The sequence below is a fragment of the Melozone crissalis genome, unplaced genomic scaffold, assembly GCF_028551555.1.
Source record: "Melozone crissalis strain CALT ecotype California unplaced genomic scaffold, PUWL_Pcris_2 ptg000002l_1, whole genome shotgun sequence".
NCBI classification, from domain to species: domain Eukaryota; kingdom Metazoa; phylum Chordata; class Aves; order Passeriformes; family Passerellidae; genus Melozone; species Melozone crissalis.
In genome coordinates this window covers 17917473-17937501 of record NW_026535780.1, presented here as the reverse complement: position 1 = coordinate 17937501, position 20029 = coordinate 17917473, and the positions used below count along the sequence as shown (strand labels likewise).

General features: G+C 35.1%; 1 protein-coding gene across 1 annotated transcript in view; it reads left to right on the top strand.

Annotated features, from left to right (window-relative positions):
* Positions 1 to 17998, top strand: part of MMP16 (matrix metallopeptidase 16) — a 169403-nt gene extending 151405 nt beyond the window's left edge. Inside the window, exons 8-10 of the mRNA XM_054295490.1 lie at positions 3232 to 3382; positions 7410 to 7525; positions 12064 to 17998. Coding sequence (XP_054151465.1) covers positions 3232 to 3382; positions 7410 to 7525; positions 12064 to 12398 — 602 coding nt within the window. The 3' untranslated portion in view covers positions 12399 to 17998. The remainder of the gene's footprint in view (positions 1 to 3231; positions 3383 to 7409; positions 7526 to 12063) is intronic.
* The last annotated feature ends 2031 nt before the right edge of the window (positions 17999 to 20029 follow it).

Genomic DNA, 20029 nt, shown 5'->3' with positions numbered 1-20029 from the left:
CCAAACAAAAAACTGAAGTGAAAGCTGTCAGCCAGATGGAACATTTGGATTTCTTGTATACAGTACTTCTCGTTAACAATCAGCACAGTTATAGCAGACTAAACATGTCTTCTAAAGCAAATGTTAAATAAAATTCCTGCTAGTTAGCATCAATCGGCTTTGCTTACATATGTTAGAGATCTCAATGCTTCCCTGTCTCTGCAGAATACAGATAAATTTACCTTTTCTCTCTTTTCTAGGAAAGAATTTGTTTCTTAGTAAGAAATTGTGTGAAGAACTCATTTTCTTATGCCTGTTCCCACATCTACACTTTCCTTTTGCTTCAGTATCTCTGAATATGCAAAAAAATGCATGGCTCAATGGTGTTGTTATTTACAATGGTTTGTGCATAACCATTGTTTATTTTGGTATGACCTGATCTTGTTGATAGTTAACTTTGCCTCCTTGGGTATGGCTGATAACGATCTATTCATAACAATTGCTTTGACTTTATTCCTTGTGAGGCACAGAGAAAAGTATTGGCATTACATGCATCACAGCATATGCCTCTCAATGCTGTGCAACAGCTGTCATTTTGAATGATCTTCTGAAACAGAAATGAGCTGGCCCAGGATCACTCACTGGATGCCATCTGTTGTTCACACCACAAGTACCAACTAGGAAGGTTCAAAACACATGACTTCTCTTATCATTGCATTTGAAACTGCCATTAACATCTGAAGCTTTCTGTATCCAGTCATATGAATTGGCAAAAAATAAATCACATGGGAGGAGGGACAGAGAATGATTGAAGATGCTCACCTCTGTCATTGTCAAACCCTATAAGTGAATTTTTATAAGGCATCTCAGTAAAGGTAAATCTCAGGTTAGCAATGACCTTAATCCCCGGTCAACAGAGAACTCATCTTCCCCTGACTGCTCTTCATAGATCTCTGTGTCTCTTTCATTTTCAGTACTTCAAATGACTCTGTGCATGCTCATTCTTTGAGTCTTCTTTCCTTCAACTGGCAGGGGAGGGAAAATGGATCTGTTGAACAAACTGTAGTGTCTGTGCTTGAAAGTGGGTGACAAGCAGCTGTAGAGAAGCTGATAAAAAATTAACCCTGGAAACCCAGCATGGGAGGGATGGAAACTATACCCCCTCTCCTAATTAAAACTCTGATGAAATGAAAACATGCTTTAAATCACCACAGTACAAACAGGGAGATCAAAAAAACCTTTCCTTTAAACAAATGTTTAATACCACAGAGGGATAGCTAAAATATAAAACCAACTGCAAAACAGCTCTCTGGATCTTCCCCCTTGATGATTCTGGCATACACCTGATCCTAGGTCTTTGGGGTAATATTACATTTCCTTATAAAATATTTATACAGCACAGTACCTTAACCTCCTAAATCTGTATAACAACCTGTCTAGCCTTAAAGGCAAGTACAAAAACTAATGTGAACAGCCATGATTTTATCTCTTACATCCTCCTTCCAAATGTGTTTGAGCAAAAATTATTTTCAAACTTTTCCCCTTATATTTCAAATATCATTGTCATGCATAGCAGTGGATAGACCAAAGTGAAGAATCCAATAAGGCCAATTCAATATATATGTTCATGAATGTTGTCTAGATTTTTTTTGGTGATTTAGCTCCAAGTGTCCATGTGATGTCAAAGAGTACCTTCTCCTTCAGTCATTATTACTAAAACTAGCAATGCTTTTTGGAAAAAAATGATGATGGTAATGCTTTGAAGAGAGAACAAACACATGGTTTTTTCACAATGGAGCTCATAGTCTAGCCTGAGAAGAGTGTCCTTGTGGTCTAGGGGACAGAACACAAAGAGAAAACAGGCATCCAAGCAATCTTATCAGATAAGTACATAAATCCAAATTATGCTCCCCCTTTCCTATCTCTAGGGAGCATATGGGGATCTTTATTCCCTTCTTTTAGCCAAAGCTGTGTTTGAAAGAGAAGTCTGCTGAAAAGACAAAGGTGAGAAGTGAGTTTTGAAGAAGAATTAGAAGAAAGAAGAAATGCAAAAAGAAGATATTTGCAAGAATAGGACAGGTGGCACAGTATGTTGAGAAGTCCCCTAGGAGGACAACAAAATTATCGAGGGAATATTGGGCTATAAGCTTAATATGAGATGGTGAAGCAGGTGAGATAATCATGGAAGTATTCAGTGAAGAAGAACTTGTCCATGAAGCTAGAGGAAGGACTCAAGCTTGGAAAGTGGAGCTGTGGGCTGTGAAGGTAAGCCATCCAGCTGGAAGAGAGACCACAGGAAGCATCCTCTCCCACAAACAGGGGGCATCTCGACTATAAAACACTGCTGCAGCTGCTACTTCTGTAGGCGTGGATCCCTATGTACACAAAATATTTGTCTAGTGGCTGCAGTTACCCCTCTAGCAGTAGGGGTTTCATCCTCTCAGCACTGCAGCCCAGGAAGCCTTAGGCTGTCATTCATATTTAAGACAGTGACCTGAGTAACCTGGGTAATCTGAGGTTTGCGTAGACACTGTGCTAACAGCAACTGGAGTTGTACCACTACATTGTATTTTCAGCACTTCATAAGTCAGCTGGGGGATTTTGAATTATTTGCCACCTACAGACAAAGCTTAAGTCTTACTGCCATTGGCAACCCACCATTACCTTCAGTAACAAAAGGTATTCACCTCTGGGATCCAGACTCTCAGTCTGCTGTCTTTCGGCTGCCCTAAAAGAAAAGATGTTTTAATATTAAATTCTATGGCTATTTAAACATCCTTCATAAGTAATTTAAATTCTTGGGGAGAAATGCAGAGTAATAAAAGTCTCTATGAAAATTGTCATTTCTAATTTTTTTTGTGTTTCTTACCTTGCTTTTCTTATAAAATTCTCTCTTTCCTCATGAAACGTAAAACTGCTGCATAGTTTTTCTGTAAATGTATTACATTATCAACCAGAGTCTCTTAAGGTGATTTAATTTTCACTCTACTTTTGATCACTGCATAGTTGGTAATAAAATATTCTGTAGACTTATTTGAAGAAAGCTGCTTTATAAATGCAAGTATCCATAAGGCATATTTAATTTTGCATTGTCTGCAACGATGGAACATTTTTAATTTCATTGTATTTGGAAAAATTGCTACTATAGACCCTTGGGAGTCTTTCTTATTTCTTAAGAGTGCATTAATATTTCTACTGACAGTACTGATGACTAACAGACACATATGTGTGTGCATGTATGCTTTTGTACAGGTAACAAGTTCTGGGTTTTCAAGGACACTACTCTCCAGCCAGGTTATCCTCATGATTTGATAACACTTGGAAGTGGAATTCCTTCCCATGGCATTGATTCAGCAATTTGGTGGGAAGATGTTGGAAAAACCTACTTCTTCAAAGGAGATAGGTTGGTACAGGATTTCTGCAAGGGAACAATTCAATGGACACCAGCTAAACATGTTAACCTTTTCCTCTGTTTCTGAAAAAGATGAAATTTACTCCTCCTGCATGGATGGCTGTACTGTTTTCACATGTCTTATAACCTAAATTATATTTTTATGAGTATCTTGGAGTGGGTATAAGTATATCCAGTAGAAAAGTTCTGTTCTAGAAGTCAACAAGCAAGTCACAGTTGTGGTAAATTTAAACTTAAATATTCAAAGTGATTTGTTTATGTACACTCTTACATCTTTCTTTTTATTCACATTTCTAAACCCAAAACATAAGCAGGCTAGGCATGGTCCAAAGCTTTTAAGGTCAGTGAAAATGACTTTGCTGCTATTTGATAATGAGGTAAAAAAGGGAACTCAGAGCTGAACCTGGGAGCTAGAGAAGAATTTGAGCATTTTCTTGGAATTACTTCTAAATAAATCTTATAAATCTTCTAAATAAATCTCATAAATATATAGGGACACATATAATAATAATATTAATAATAGTAATAGTAATAGTAATAGTAATAGTAATAGTAATAATAATAATAATAATAATAATAATAATAATAATTTCTTCATCATCATCATCATCATCATCATCACAACCTCCCAACAAAAAGAAAAGCACAGAAAAAACCCATTAAATCCAAGGGTTTTTCCATTCCTGAAATACTTGTACTAGTCACTTAGTTTCTGTATCTTTATTTACCTGTAAATTAAAAAAAAAGGAAAGGAATGTTTGCCTGCTTTACAGAGACGTTAGGAGAATTCATTAACTTTTGAAACACTGCAAGTTGTCTGAACGATGGATTTTACAGGTTTTCAGTATAGTACTGTTTTTGTTGATTGATGTATTGCTGGGGAAATTTTGTGTGCTCAGAGACAAATCATTCCTTATTAATAACTGTAATATTTCTATTAGTCTTATTAAAACCATGACTGCTTTTGTTACTGTGTGGTACTTAGTGTTCTCAGACACTAAGAGTATTCATGGATCACTTAAGAAATTAATTTAATGCACATCATAGAATATGTTTAGGACAGTACAGTTTGTAAATTTTTAGCAGTACTGTAAAAACCGCACTACAGAATGCTGCAACAAATTTTATGCTTAAAGCTATTTTTATTATTTAAAAAAATATAGCTCTCCATCACTAATGGTGAGTGAAGTAGATAACTAAGTTAAATTTTTGTAATGTTTTAAAAATAGGTATCATTTCAAGCAATCAATTTTCATAGTGAGTAGAAGATGCCTAAATAATTTGCTTCCTATGGTTCTTTAAAAATTCTTTAAAAATTCAAATTCTTTTTCAGGTAATAATTTTCCACCTCCACATACACATTATTAAAAAATGTACAGTAGGAATTTTTTATGACTTTTACTTCCTTTAGGCTTTATTCAGCAATGTCCTTTTATAGTACCATGCATAGGCAGTTACTTATATTCAGGACTTTCCTAAAACACAATTGGTAATAATAGAAGACAAAAAGAACTAGCAGAGAAAACAGGAGCTGGCAGAAAAGTTGCTACTTTGAGCTAACAAGCACAATGAAACTCAGCAGGATATAAATGCAATAGAGTGTGTTAGAAGAAGATTGAACATAAGCCTTGCAGAGATAATTGAGCCATTACAGGATATTGACCATCAGTGGGAATAAACCCTTACAACAGTAAGTTTCTCTATGTGCATTGCTTATGAGATCAAATATTGGCTATAAAATAAAAACAGTGATAAACTGACCAAGCAAAAAAGTAAACAAACAAGGAAATCCCATTAACTAAACCAGTATGAAGATTTAAAAGTTGAACCAGTAAACAGTCATATGTCTAAAGCAGGTCATGTATGAAACGTTGTTGTAATTTGACATTATCTGTTTCAACACTCATGATAATTCTTCTAAATAATTGCATGAAACACACAAAGGAGAAAAAAATTGACTACAGAAAACATTAGTCCCTCTGTTATTCCTATCCTACCAGAACTGAGTCATTTGGAACTAGAAAATAATAGGTTTGATGAACTTCTTGACAAATGTCCTCGTTTATGCCCCTGTCTGGTCCAACTTTTCATGCACTTTGGAGTTTAAATCAATGTTTTTTTCTTCATAAAGCTTAATCGTTCAATGGCTTGGGATAGCATTAGGTAAATAGGCTTAGATATAGACCATAGTTTAGCAAATATTTTTCAACATCCCTTTTTCTAAAGCTATGAAGTGGACTTAGATTTTTTTTTTCCCTCTGTTATTTATCAGTCTTTGAGATACAACAACAAGTTTATATAGGCTGTAGAGCTCAAACCCTCATTAGGGAGTTTGCTTGTGAACATTTGGCATGCCAAATAGAATCAGGACCAGGCTTTTCCTTACCCTGTAGACATGTTCACTACTCCAGCACAGATTGTTGAGGTGAGGTCATGATCAGTCCTTCCCTAGTAGGATGCCTAATCATTCTCATCAATGGTGAAAATGCAGAAGTTCTGTGATTTCAGAGTGTGCACTGAGTATGTCCTCAAAGACTTTTAATGACAGAGGACATCTTTGAAAGTCATTTAGGGCTAGTGGGAAACCAGAGGTTATTAAAAGAAGGAGCTCAAAAAGTTGAAAGGATTGGAAGAGAAAAAGGAAAAGGAGAGAAATTATGGAGGCCACAAATAGAGTTCTGAAATAGAGGGAGAGAAAAAGAAGGTATATTTCTTTAAAAATGCAAACTAAAGACAAAGAAACTTAGAGTTTAATGATGAGGAAGAACTGGTTTCAACAGTATTAAAGTTAGAGATTTGTTTACTACTTCTACATGTTGTTTCTGCATGTAAACTTTCAAAGATGTTTTGTATCCAAATAAAGAGCATTGTGTTCTTGGCTGGTAGCTAATGTATATGTGACTAGATTAAGAATTGAGGCTATAAAAATAATTTAAGCATAAGAAAGAAAAAATAAATACAAATGTCTTTTTAATATAACTTGCCAACACCTAACCCACTGGAAATCTGCCATCTTTTAATTTCATCGAAAGTTTAAAGCCCTACAGGGAGAAATACTGAGGAGTTTAGACCACCACACTTTTCTAAAAAGATGAAAATGTGAATCAATTAGAGTGCCTAAGTACCTCCACATCGAAAAAATATCATCCACATAAGAATTGTTTAATATATGATGACTGTAACAAGGATTTCTAAAAACTAAATTCAAATGAGAAACAGGATCAAGTTTTTAGCAGTAACCAGATTACCAATGATAGTGATAAATCTATGCTCTAAATTGATGGAGTAAATCAAAATATGAAATGACCCAACAAAATGTTAGGATACGCAGAGGACATTAGAGATGCTGTACTCTTAGAACCAACTTGTATGCATAGCAATTTGATAAGCAATTTGATCAGCAGTAAAAGGAAAAAGAAATTATCAATATAATCCCAAAGTTCAAATAAATCACAAGTGTAAATACTTGTAAGATGTTCAGAATTACTAGAATTGCACGCTGAAGCTTTTTAAGTTTGAGAAAGGCTGGCTGGCAAAAAGGCACACAAACAGGTTGAATTTTATAATACACTGCATCTATTTAGTGATAACTAAATAAAATTAAAAGCTTCTGTAATGCATACATATGAAGAGGTAAATTAAGATTGCTGGCAGTATTTTAATTTGAATCTACTGTCACTTGCATTATTACAATATTATGAAAAGCATTAATGTACATTGGTTTTTTGCATGTGCTGCATCTCTCTGTGTCACTGTGAAAAAGCCCTAGGCATCAGAATTGTAGTGATTATAAGTAAGATGCATGCTGGTTTAGTTGTTGAAGTGCAAAAATATTTTATCTTCTATCTATTTATATGAAACAGCAAATAGATTTATTTGTAATGAATGTTCAAAGGGAAGAAATCCAGTATTTCCACTTGTGGTTAATGAATGTAGCAAGTGTTAGAGGGGGGAAATATAAAGTTACTCATCTGCCATCTTACAAATGTGGGTTTTTGTCCTTTAAAAAATATTTCAGGTACTGGAGGTACAGTGAAGAAATGAGATCCATGGACCCTGGTTATCCCAAACCAATCACAATTTGGAAAGGTATCCCAGAATCTCCTCAGGGAGCCTTTGTTCACAAAGAAAATGGTATGCAAACATGTTCTTGTTTTAATGATTTATTTACATCCTTTATGTAAGATGGAGCAGGTGTTTATAGTAGTATGTAAAATAGAGGGATGATTGACTGTTCAGCTTAAGTGCTGCAGGAATTCTTGATATCTGAACAGAGCATTTCCTGCTATGGAACTGGCTTTAGTGAAAATGCTCTTTTAAGTGTTTAACTGCTCTTTTAACTGTTTAGTCTAGGGCTGAAAAAACTTTCAAATTTAGTATTATATACCCTAATTTCCATTCTTTTTTCTTTTGTCTTAATTCATTTTGGTTTTGTTCTCTTCTGAATTATAGTATCTCTTAAAACAAGCTTCATAAACACATTAAATATCTATTGAATTTTTAAGGTGTTAGCTTTTTAAACAGCTTAGAAGGTATTGCTTTCATTCTCAAATCTAGCAAAGGGAAGAAAAATCTTTATCTAAGCAGAAATATGCCAATGAATTTATGTAAATCAAAGATGTCGTAAGTCCATGATGTAGAAAAGCATATAACAGGGATTTTAGTATGATGTATTACATTTATCAAGATGCATCATCACATACCTAGAGTCTGGAACCTCAGCTGGATACACCAGAAAACAAGTGAGAGCAGCCAAAATCTGCTTCATCTCAGGACAATTCAGTGCTACCCAGGGGATGGTGGCTGGCTGCCAACAGAGCCCTCAGTTGCACAGAGGGTTTAGATCCTTTGATGGGAATAAAAATATGCATTTGTTGTATCCTATCATTGTTGGACAATTGTTATCTGGCATATATGATTTATTTATTAGTAGGTTCTGAATTAATTCTGTTTACCTCGTAAGACAGTACACATATCTATTGCCATAATATAATTGCCTTTTAATAAGAAAATAAAAATCTTTCTTTCCTTTTATAAAACATCTTAGTCTCCTATCTCAACCTCTAACTTGATTAAGTAATTTGCCATGGAAATGTTTGGGGTTTTTTTCAAAAATATGTTTAATTGCTTCCTTGCTTTGTGTCTGTTGCACCCAGAAGAAGAAACTCTGTCTGTATTTTGGCCTTTTTTTGCTAGATTGGATTTTCTGTGTTGCTTTTAACTGGAAAGTAGGTCATTCAAGATGATATTGTGCATACATCACACTCAATAATTAACTGTTTTTAAATAGCCATATATGTGGAAATTGTCACAAATGTTATAGAAATATATACGTGTATATATCTATATCTGTGTGTGTATCTACCATCTATCTATATCTGTGCATAAATATACATTTATACACATATGAATATAAATATATATTGATATATATAAATATATATTCTGTACTGGGCTGAGGTACATGTGCCTCCCATTAAAAATAAAAATTATCTTACTTTAACACTCAGACCAGTGAGTTTGAAAGCACTGCAGAGGCAGAGCACCCATTCCTAAGGCATGAAAGAGTTTTGATTACATAAAAGGCTCTTCTCTTTCTAACCTTACTGGTTTTGATAGTCTGCTGGACGCTTTGGATAAGAAGGTTAGTAAAACATGACATGAGATTGTGGAGGAGGTGAAAGGAAAGAGGGAATTCTTGAGCATCTCAGAAGTCCTAAAGGCCCCAGGGCAGAAAAAGGGACTGAAAAATGACACCATCAATTTTCCAAGAAGACCACTAAGATATTTTCCCTGAAATCAAGAAAATAAAGACTTAAGAAACAATTCACAACTTTGCTGTTGTTTCTATGAGGAGAGAAAGAAATAAAAGCAGATTCAAATAAGAAATATCACAGCTCAGTTGGAAAGAAATTGATTCCATTTTTCCTGAAACTGCTTTTGTTTCTCTGGACAGCAGCAGAGTTGATAAAAAGCTTTTATTATAAACCTTCACAAGGAAACATCTGAGAGCATGTCTTTCAGGGAATAAATTTCATTTTAAAGTATATATTTTTTCTTCTTTTACATTTTTGCTGTGCAAACTATGCAAATGAACACCTACAACAACTCTGATCATGCAGGGGATTCCTTCAGTGATGGCAAACATTCTTGGTAACTGTGCATTAAGTTTTGGAAAGGACGACAAAAACCAATTTCCTACTCTAGTCAGTGTCCCAGCTCAGTATCCTAAAAGCTTGTTAAGGTCTAGGTACAGGTAGCACCTTTGAAACTTGCCCTGCTACTTCCCATTTTGTGACTTGTTTTCGAACACTCAGGTAGAAACTCTTAGGAAGGGGTGGAAAAGAAATTTCCTTTCTTTTGCTACATGGAATCTGAGATCATACAAAGTTGTCCAAATTGGAGAAATCTTTCTTTCTACCTTGAGAGCAGCACAGGAAATTTAACATGCTGAAGGGGATGATGGGACAATTTTTAGGTAGAAGAAAGAGAAAAGGTAGTCTACTTTATTAGTCCACTGGCCTTTTTTGCCTTGTACTTTACTACATAAGTATGTTTGAGGTAGCAGTGACTGCTACGCCCTTCAGTGCTGTTTGTGTCAGGCATTGCACTCACTGCTCAGTGACTAGTATCTAGAAAATTGTAAGGAACAGCTCTCAAAGCAGGTTTAACACATCTAGCAGATTAGATTAAATCACTTTCTACAGTTGTGTGAAGTCATTTGCTCTGTCAGGAGAAGCAGTAAAACTACTCAGTCTCTTAGAATTGTCCTTCTCTGCTGGTAGCTTCCACTTTTCAGCTGTAACTGACTATTATCCTGGTTCCTACCTCAGCAAAAATGGCAGAAAATTTTAAACTTTTGAACTTTTTAAAAAGTTTAAACAGACTTTCCCAGTGAAAAATGGGCTCTATTTTAAAAAAAATGGTATTGGATCTCTAGCAGCTGGCAATTCCTTTGCTGCTCTAAGAGTTTTAATTTGGCCTTTTGCTGCATAATATCAATTACTGCTAACTAAAATTTGTATTTTGACTTACCTCTACCCCTGAGTATATATACATGTATTCTGCATATATATATATGAATATAGATTTAGAGGTGTCACATCTGTATATGGTCTCTATATATGTGTTAGACTATTGATAGAGATAATACATTAAATTTCCATACTTGAAATATTTATCCATGGCTAGGATGTGCAGTACTTTCTGAAAGGCATATTGTTATATGGAATGAAAAGATAGGGTAACTGTGGTTCAAAATACTGAAATTTTGCATTTGATAATGCTCCTAATTTAAACTCCAGATTACTTTAAGGAACTTTATACGTGCTAAAATTTTAAAACTTGATCATATTTAAGAATTGCAGTCATCTTTTAGGTTTTATTCCAATCAGAATGGAAGGCATTTTCTGAAAAGGTCTAGCTACTCCTTTGATATAGATTAGTACTTTTTGTATTTTTTTTTCAAGTTGTAATAGCTCTTTCTATGAATCTATGAGCATATTTTCAGGTAATAAAAATGCAAGGGATTAAGGAAAGGAAAATACTTTTTCATTGGCTAGGCAGGCTATTAAAATTACAAATTATCTAATGTAGAAGAATGATGAAATACTCACATTTTTCTGAAAAGGGGAAGTAGGTGATGAAGACTTCCTACAGTGTGGGCTGCAAAATAGACTACCAAATATTTCTTTTTTTAAATTTTAAAATTGAAATAAAATAACTGTTGGTTGAATAGGTGGTTAATAATGTTGTCTCCAGACAGGCAGTTACCAGCCTTTTCAGGAAGCATTGTTAACTACAAATAGTGCCCAATTAGGCTTAGTAGCTTTTAATACTTCATGGAATATATGAGATATATAAAGCAAAGATAAGAAAAAAATCCATCTATTTCCATTTGGTTCATAAACAGTAGGTGAAACTTTGCCCATCCTGAAGGTTTGTGTCTTGCCAGATCAATGGCATTTTTCAGCTGGGATAATAAAGTAATATAGATTTTTGGCAAGAGTCAAGCTTTTTCTTCATTTAAGCATGTGTAATAATAAACACTGGATTGTGCCTGAATGAACAAATATCAGGTCTTTACAGAAAACTTAAATCTGGTTATACCTTTTTCTAATGTAAAAGATGCTGTTATTTCATCCAGTCTCCTGAAGTACAGCAATAGGCTGTGTGAGATTGAAGAGGGCCAGTTCTCATTTCTGCATAGCATAGCAGAGCAGAGCATTGCAGTTTGTTTCAGGAGACTTCCCATCTCAAAGAGGTTGTGATGCTTTAAAGTCCTATCCCTGAAGATCCCAACTCTAGCTGGTTTTCCAGTAAATGAACAAACTGCCCAAACCTTGACTTTTTGACCAGATTGTACTCTCTGGAATGATTTGATTATTTTTTTAGCAATGAAAGAAAATAGAATCCCAATTTTCTGAATGGAAGAACAACGAAAGAACAAACAAACAAACAAAACAAAATCCCCAAACTCAACATTAGATTTCTAGAGACAGTAAAAAACCAAATTTTTTTAAAAAGATTTGAATGAGTTCTAACTGAAGTCTATTCCTTGTGTCTTTTGATTTTTTTTAATTACAAAAAAAATTGATACCAGTAATTTCCATAATGGTATATTGATGACATGATTTCATATGCCCATGAATAATTGCTATTTTCTTCCTCAGGCTTCACATATTTCTACAAAGGAAAAGAGTACTGGAAATTCAATAACCAGATGCTCAGGGTGGAACCTGGCTATCCCAGATCCATCCTCAAGGATTTTATGGGTTGTGATGGACCAACAGACCGAGATAAAGACCGACACAGCCCTCAAGATGATGTTGACATTGTCATCAAACTGGACAACACAGCCAGCACTGTGAAAGCCATAGCCATCGTCATTCCCTGCATCCTGGCCTTGTGCCTCCTTGTCTTGGTTTACACTGTGTTCCAGTTCAAAAGGAAAGGAACACCCCGGCACATACTGTACTGCAAACGCTCTATGCAAGAGTGGGTGTGATGTAGGGTTTTGGTTTTTTCTTTCCCTCCCAGGAGTTTGTGGTAACTTGAGATTCAACACAAGAGCTGTTATGCAGTTTCCTAGCTAGGAGCGGCATCTGTCAGTCGGAAGCAAAGCTGATCTTTCAAACCCAGGGGGTTGCCTGTCCTGCCATGAGTGGCGATTCGCTCAGCTGGGAAGCTTCCATGATACACGGTATCTGCTGTTTCTTCAGTCCTTTGTCTTTCTTTGTCATTCAATTCTAGGCCTTCCCTCTGCACGCTCAATGCCCTATAAACTATCAGGATTAACTAACAAAGAGGAATAAAAATATCTCCGATGTTTCTACATTTTTTCCTTAAGGCCTGTTCCCCTTCAAAGAATTTTTTGCTGAAAGTAAATTTTTTTAGAGAAACACAACAACCAACAATGGAACTTTCAGAAAAGTGAGAAGACCCAAAACAGCTTTGTCTCCAAAGAGGATTGCTTTCTGTCTGCTACGGATAAAGTCCTATACTCCTACTTCCAGTTTTGTCAGGTGGGAGACTTGGATGACACGCAGGACTTCAGACTGTTCGGACAGCCATTTTCCAACAAACAAGGGGCCAAAATATCTGCAATATAGTAACAGCCTTAATACATTCATTTTGTGTTTTATACAGCTGCTCTGGGCTATGTCCTCAATGTTTTAAACTCATATTCAATACTATATTCAAGCAGAACCTTTTTATTGGTTGGTTTGATTTCTGGTTGGTTTTCCTACATTATCTTTCCCAAGTTGTACCAAGCCAACTACCCCAGGCCTTTTATAGGTCTGTCAGGAGCACTCATTCCAAAGAATGGTAAAAAGCAGTGTGTCTCTGAAGTGGATTTCAATGAACTAAAACAACAGACAGACTATTGAGAGACTTGACACTGGTACTATGTTGGTGGTGTAACCCTTTGAGAACTATTGCGTCCAGTTTTCAGAGTCTGGTGGATGTTAAACTCGGTCATCATTAAATTAGAGAATTGTGTTTGGGTAATACAGGTTTCAAAAGAAAATCAGTTTTTTGAAACAGATTTCTTGTGACCGCATTTTTAATTATTTGCATTATTGATAGAAAAGCATTTGTAACATGAATAGAAAACAAAATATATTTACCAGCTACTTTCTTGTTAAAGGAACCAAACGTATTTTAATAATTTCTATCACTTACCAAGAATTTTTCTGAGCTGTCAACAATTTTATAGCTTAGCCTCTTATCTCAAGCATCTTGGATTTCTCTCTTGAGACTGTGTTGCATGACAATTCGATTTGCCTCTGCAGAGGTAGAGTTACAGTTTCAAAAGAAAGCTAAGGAGATGACTCTGATAGTGCATGAGTATCCTCTGGTGTGTTACCCCTTTGCATGTTCATCATAGTTCTCAAAGGGTTAAAATTTCTGGCCTTCAGTCAAACATGGTATCAACTGACAGAGCCAAGGGACCACCAAAACATTTTGTCATTCTGTGTAATTTGTGCTAACAGCAGTATTGTCATTTTCATGTGACCTGCAGAGCAGGTTTGTATCAATAATTTTTTCCTAGAGAAAAGTCAGCAACTGACAGACCTCTTTATTGATTTTAGGAGCTGCTTCTTGCAGTGATAGGCTTTACAGTCACTGGGCTGTGAACTTATTAAAGATGGTCAGAATGATGCACCCCAAAAGTCAGTCACCTGGTTTTTTATGAAAGCCAGGTTTCGAGGGGAGTAGCTTTTGCAACAATGAACAGCTTGCCTTGAACTTGATTATTGACCTGTTGACTGTCATTACCAAGTAAAACATTGTCTTCTGTGAACAGCTTCACTGTCTGAATTTCCTTAAAGTGTACTGTCCTATGTCTTTGACCTTTAACTTGCAAACTGGCACAAACTGAAGGGAATCTGGTGTTGCAAATGAACTTAGATGAGTTTTATTTCTTGAAAGGCCTGATAGACATGATCCAAAATTTGAGAAAAAAAATTGAAGTGTTTTAGTAGGAGAGAAATGACATAGACTAAAATATTTATGATAGGTCTGTAGAAAGATATTTTGCTATGTATACATGCACACTCTAAAAATGAATTACAGCAGAAGTTAATTTTTATTTAACTTGAATACAATTTTGAGTATAAAATTATTATTTCTACAAATATCTAGTTATTAATGAAAAGGTTATAGGAAAGTATTAAAATACTTGAAATGGCCAGTATGGGCTTTTACATTAAATGAGACTTTTATACTACGTTCAACCAATTTCTTACTGGTTTCTTAATCCACATAACTGGATCACTTTTTAGAGAGTGTAGGTATATATGCATATATATTATGGTTATTATTGTTTTGGTAATGGATAGCTTGACTGCCTTGAATTTATATTTATATTGAGCATAGCATGAAAAATAGTATGCTTTTTTTCAATTACATGATTTTATATTGATTTGAGGACTTATGAACATATGTGGCATGCTATAAAGCATTGCAAACTTATTTCTTAGAGCATAAACAGATATACATATGTATGGTTAACAAAAACGAAGATTAGAAAAAGATATAGTTTTACAACAAATATGCAATGCAGATGGCATTTTGGAGATGTTTTGTAGAAGTACTGCATACTGTAGGTTAGAAGCACACCAGTATCAGCCCATAGCATTATTTAGTAAATCCAAGTCAGCTGTTGCTGAAAATATAGATTTATTGACAATTTAGTTGCACAGGATTTTTGCTGCGGATCAGCTCATTTGGTGAATTTGAAATTCTATGCTGTTTGTCATATGTATTAAGATGTGTGTTTGTATACGTATAAAAGCACACAAACACACACATACATAGACATGCACATTTTAATCCATTGAGAAATTTTTATTGTCAACAAACTACTATAATTTATGTTCTGCTATAGAAAGAACAAAATTATTGATGTTGCTGTTACAAGTTTTTTTCCCTTGGATAGCTGGAGGAAAATAATAAGAGAACTACTTATTCTGTATTTGCTTTTCTTCTACTGTAGAAGAATTTTTTTTTTTTTTTTTAAAGTCAGAACAGCATCTCATCAGTCTTTTTCTTCACTTGAAAATTTCATTTCAGTTTTGAAATATCTTTCATGGCAGCTTTAACTTTTTCTGCAACCATTTCCCTGTCAGTAATGAAGTGCTGAGCATGTTGACTGTTGTTCTTTGATAAGGTAACAAAAATATTTGTGTTTGGAGAATTTAACTGTAATTATGCAGGAAGGTAAGTGTGATAATTCTAGTGCTTGGTATATTGTACATGGTAGTTACATGAATACATGATAAGTTGATCATTGAATCTATTTTCTTTTACTTAAAAGTACATATATGCTATATACAGAGAGTGGAGAAAAAAAATTATATTGGCATGTTTATGTCATGCAAAACAAGATTGTGTCAACATTTCTGTTACATACTCATGTTTTCAGTAGGTTGCAATGCAGTCATAAAGGTTCGCTTTAAGTAAAAGATGTAGGAGCATTTGTGTTCACTGTAATTTCCAAATACATATTGGCTAGTTTCAAATTATAGAATTTCAGAGTGAATTAGTGATGTTGCCTGGTCTACTTTTGAACTCAAATTAGTAAAAGTTCTAAGACATTTTTTTTTAATAGTTATTTCTCTACAAGGGCCTATAACTATTAGAATTAAGAAAAATCAAATTAAAAATATTTTCAGGTCTGCAATCTGGGTTCCTGCTCATGTGCCGTGACATTTTTAATAAACATTTCCATATTGCTATTGTCATGATCTGTATTTTGGAACAATACAAAACTGAATATTGTTGTGTTAATCAGCTACAGTCTATCAAGCTGACTACACAAGGTCATGTATCTTCAGAGTACTATGGTCTGTATGATGCAGAAGGCCAGAGTAGATTATGGTAGTGTTTCCTTTGGCCTTTCAATATCTAAACCTATGAAAAGGTTATTGACTGTAGAAAAAATTAATTTTTATCAAAAAAATTAAAAATATGTAACTGTATATTTACTGAATAGGCTGGGATGGAGAGACTCAAATGGCTCCAAAGGAGCCCTTTCAAGTCTCCAGAATAAATGTAATACATATTTTATATATTCCTATGACCTTTTGTTCTTTTTCTTCTTTCAAAGTGGGAAAAGGGAGGGGATAATTAAAGAAAAAGATTTTTTAAGGCTAATTTTGTGAATTAAAATAACATAAGCTAATAGATCCAAACATAAGGGACAGACTTACACTTTTTCTTAGAAGCACACTTCACATCCCCAGTTGCTTGATCAACACTCCTGTGCCATTAGCACTGTGGGTTAAGAACGGAGTGTAAGGCTTAATTTTTGAATTTTCAACTCTTTTGGGGGGGTCTTACTTTACAATCTAAATGTCAGTTAAATGTAGCTTTTGGTACCAAATTACATAGAATCTAATTCTAGCTTGTTGGTTAGAAAACAGTGCGTAGTCTAGGAAGTTGGTCTGCCTATTAGCAATGGAAGTACTACGTTCCTATTCTTTTCTTTTTTTTTTTTTTTTTTTTTTTGCATTTGAACCATTGTTAAGACAAATCTTAAAACACACACATAGTAAACTGAATAGTGAATGTTCCAGGCGCTGTATTTTTAGGGAAGTAGAAATGCAAGCTACCATACCATTAGCAGCCTACTTTGGACAAAACATGAGATGACTGGGTGGAGGAGCAAGGATATGACTGCAGGGGCCTGCTCTGTCCTGGCTCCCATCTCTCCTTACAACATGGCCTAAGTTTCACCACCTATTGCAGAGGTGAAGGAAGCCATGCACCACAGCAGTGGGAGATGTGAAGTAGCCATAACAGAACAGTAGCTCCTGGTTTGCCTTTTGTTGTTATCAAGACTGTCTCTGGACACCTCTGTTTCCAGAAGTATAAATAGATGACTGCAAGTCTATGAGTTATTACAATCAGCTGAGGAAACAAATGCCACTGGCCACTTAGGTGTCCAGCTATGCTGTAAATCAAATAATATTGTCTGGAAGCTGAGGAACAGATAACCTGTTATTCAATACAATGATATACTTGTGATATTCCAGCAGTGTAATGTTAGGCATACTTCCTGAGCTGCCACTTCACAGACTGCAGGCAAACAGAGTGGTTCTCATGAGATAAGACCATTTAAACATATGTCAGTTACAAAATCGGGTGTAAACAAACCATGTGCTCATAAAATTAATCTCTGATATATGCATGTCATTAAATGAATTGTCTGCTGCTAGTCTCATGAAAAATATGTAATGTGTGAGTCAAACCTGTCTAACCCATTCTTGTGGCTTGCCATCTGAGATGTCAGAGGCTGATGGAGAAAGGCATTGTCATCAGTGCCATCGATGCTGAAAATATCTGGTAAACATCAAAAGCATGCCATCACTTGTTGCAAACTGGCTCCATTTGAAGCTTGATCTAAGGTAGCCTCTAATGTTAGGCAGTATAGATTTTTTTATGATATGGAATTATTCTATATATGTATGTATATAAGTAGGAATGCCCAATAATAATCAGAAGATGAAATTTTGAAGGATCATCAGTGTGTGAGCACAGCAAGCATCTGTTCCTAAAATCAAAATGTATTTTAAGGAAGGATGTAGACATCGTTAAACACATGAATTATTATCAGGTCTTCTTTCCCAGTATACATGAGTTTTAGGATATCATCTAAAGATTATGGTCAGTTAATTAACATTTGGAATTGCAGCTGCCCATTCTGTCTTTGAAAGAGGACATTCTGTGAGTGGTGTCCATAAAATATGTTGGCTTTGTGGAGATGGTTTTAAGTATTGCTCTGGTCTACCAAGAGTTAGATGACATAAATTTTATTTGCAGTGAAGACATAAATGAAGGAAGGCTGATGTAAACTAACATGCTAAGACAGTTTTCTGTACTTGGATGCGTATGAAGCATAGTGCCATTTGCTGTCACAATAATACTTCATAAACAATAATAATTACACAGGCCAGCCACTTGTGATGGCATGAAGTTTTGCAGTGACATAGCTTAGTTTCTTCGGCTTCTGTAGAGCACCATGGTCCACAGATTATTGTTAGTATACCCACTACACAACCAAGGTTTTCTGTTTAGTTAATAGTAATTTCTACCATATGAAATTGAATTATGTCCTTTTTATAACTACAACCTTAATCTTCTTGGAGCGGCATATCTTAATTCATAGTCTTTCATGACTTTTTTTTCCCTTTCATTCTTGCAGTAAAATATATGCTGAATATTGTCTCCATCCTCATGAATAATCCTGTTCATTCTGTGTCATGCATGTGTCTTGGATAACCCATTTACTAATCTATTATTCCAGGAACTGGGTTTCTGGGAACTGGGATTAGTAACAGAATGCTGGCATAAAATAAATTCCTAAAGTACCCACTTAGTCCTTAACAATATGACAATGGAGTTTGAAGGGTTTTAATGAGGTTTTGTGTTACTTACATACTGGTAACAGAACAGTATAACTCTGCCAATCAGTGAATGTCCATATGGGTTCACCACTTGAAGGGTTCTGTGATGAGTTATAAAATAAGGTTTCCAATTCATATTTCCATCCTGATGTGTTGGTATTTAACACCCAGTTTACATACACATTTATATCTTACATGGCTGTGCATAAATTCATCTGCCTTGTTGAAGCCAAGAATACTTAGTATCAGCAGGTAATCTGTGTTAATAAGGTATACAATTTTGGTTCTCTTACTATCATTTTGAAACCTTAAAGAAGAGAAAATAGGTTTGACCACAGTATCACTTTTTCCATCACTTTCCAAAATGATGGTTTCTAATACTCTTTGTCAGTGTTTAAAATTAGATTATATTAAATAGGTCTCAAAAGTACTGGTTTACAACTGATATGTTGCAGGTAAATGCACAGCCTCATATTTGAGCATACAATGATTCTAAGGAGAGAAGGACATACTACGTGTGCTTTGCTTGACCAGTGCCACGAAATTGCCAGTACTCACATACTGGTCACCTTCATATCTTATGGGAACATTGTGAAGTCAACTCAAGCAGTTTGTCTGCTTGGATATAAAAGTAGAATTATGTAGTTTAAGAAATGATACATGTGATGACGCATTCAGGAGACATCATAGCAACCTAGAGCACTGTTTTAAATGACCATGACAACTACAATTCATACCTGCAAGGCATAGCTGCAGCTTATAGGTACATGGTTGTGTTTTACCTCATATGATAAAATGCCATGAATTCTGGCTATGCATCACCAGGCAGACGAAAACAATCAAAAAGACCTTTCAGAATAGCCATTGTCAATACTCACAGCTTATGGAAATAACTGGATTGTTATACTCAACAAAATTTAGTCTTGAATAGGAATCGAGAATTGGAGGAATGTGTGATGATAAAAATACTCTATTACCAACTCTTACTCTTCGTAATCAAATAGGTAAAGCATTGTCAAATCACAGTATTGTCTTACTGTGTCTGGTTGAAAATCATTCTACAGGATAGATCCATGTTCATGATCCTCCCTTTTCACCATCCAACAGACGCTACCTCTTTCAGAGGAAGATGTACTGATAGTAGTGCTGGGATCACAGTGGTGACAAATACAGTTTTAAATTAACTCCCTGCTGAAGTCTTTCTCAGAGGAAACTTAAATTAGTC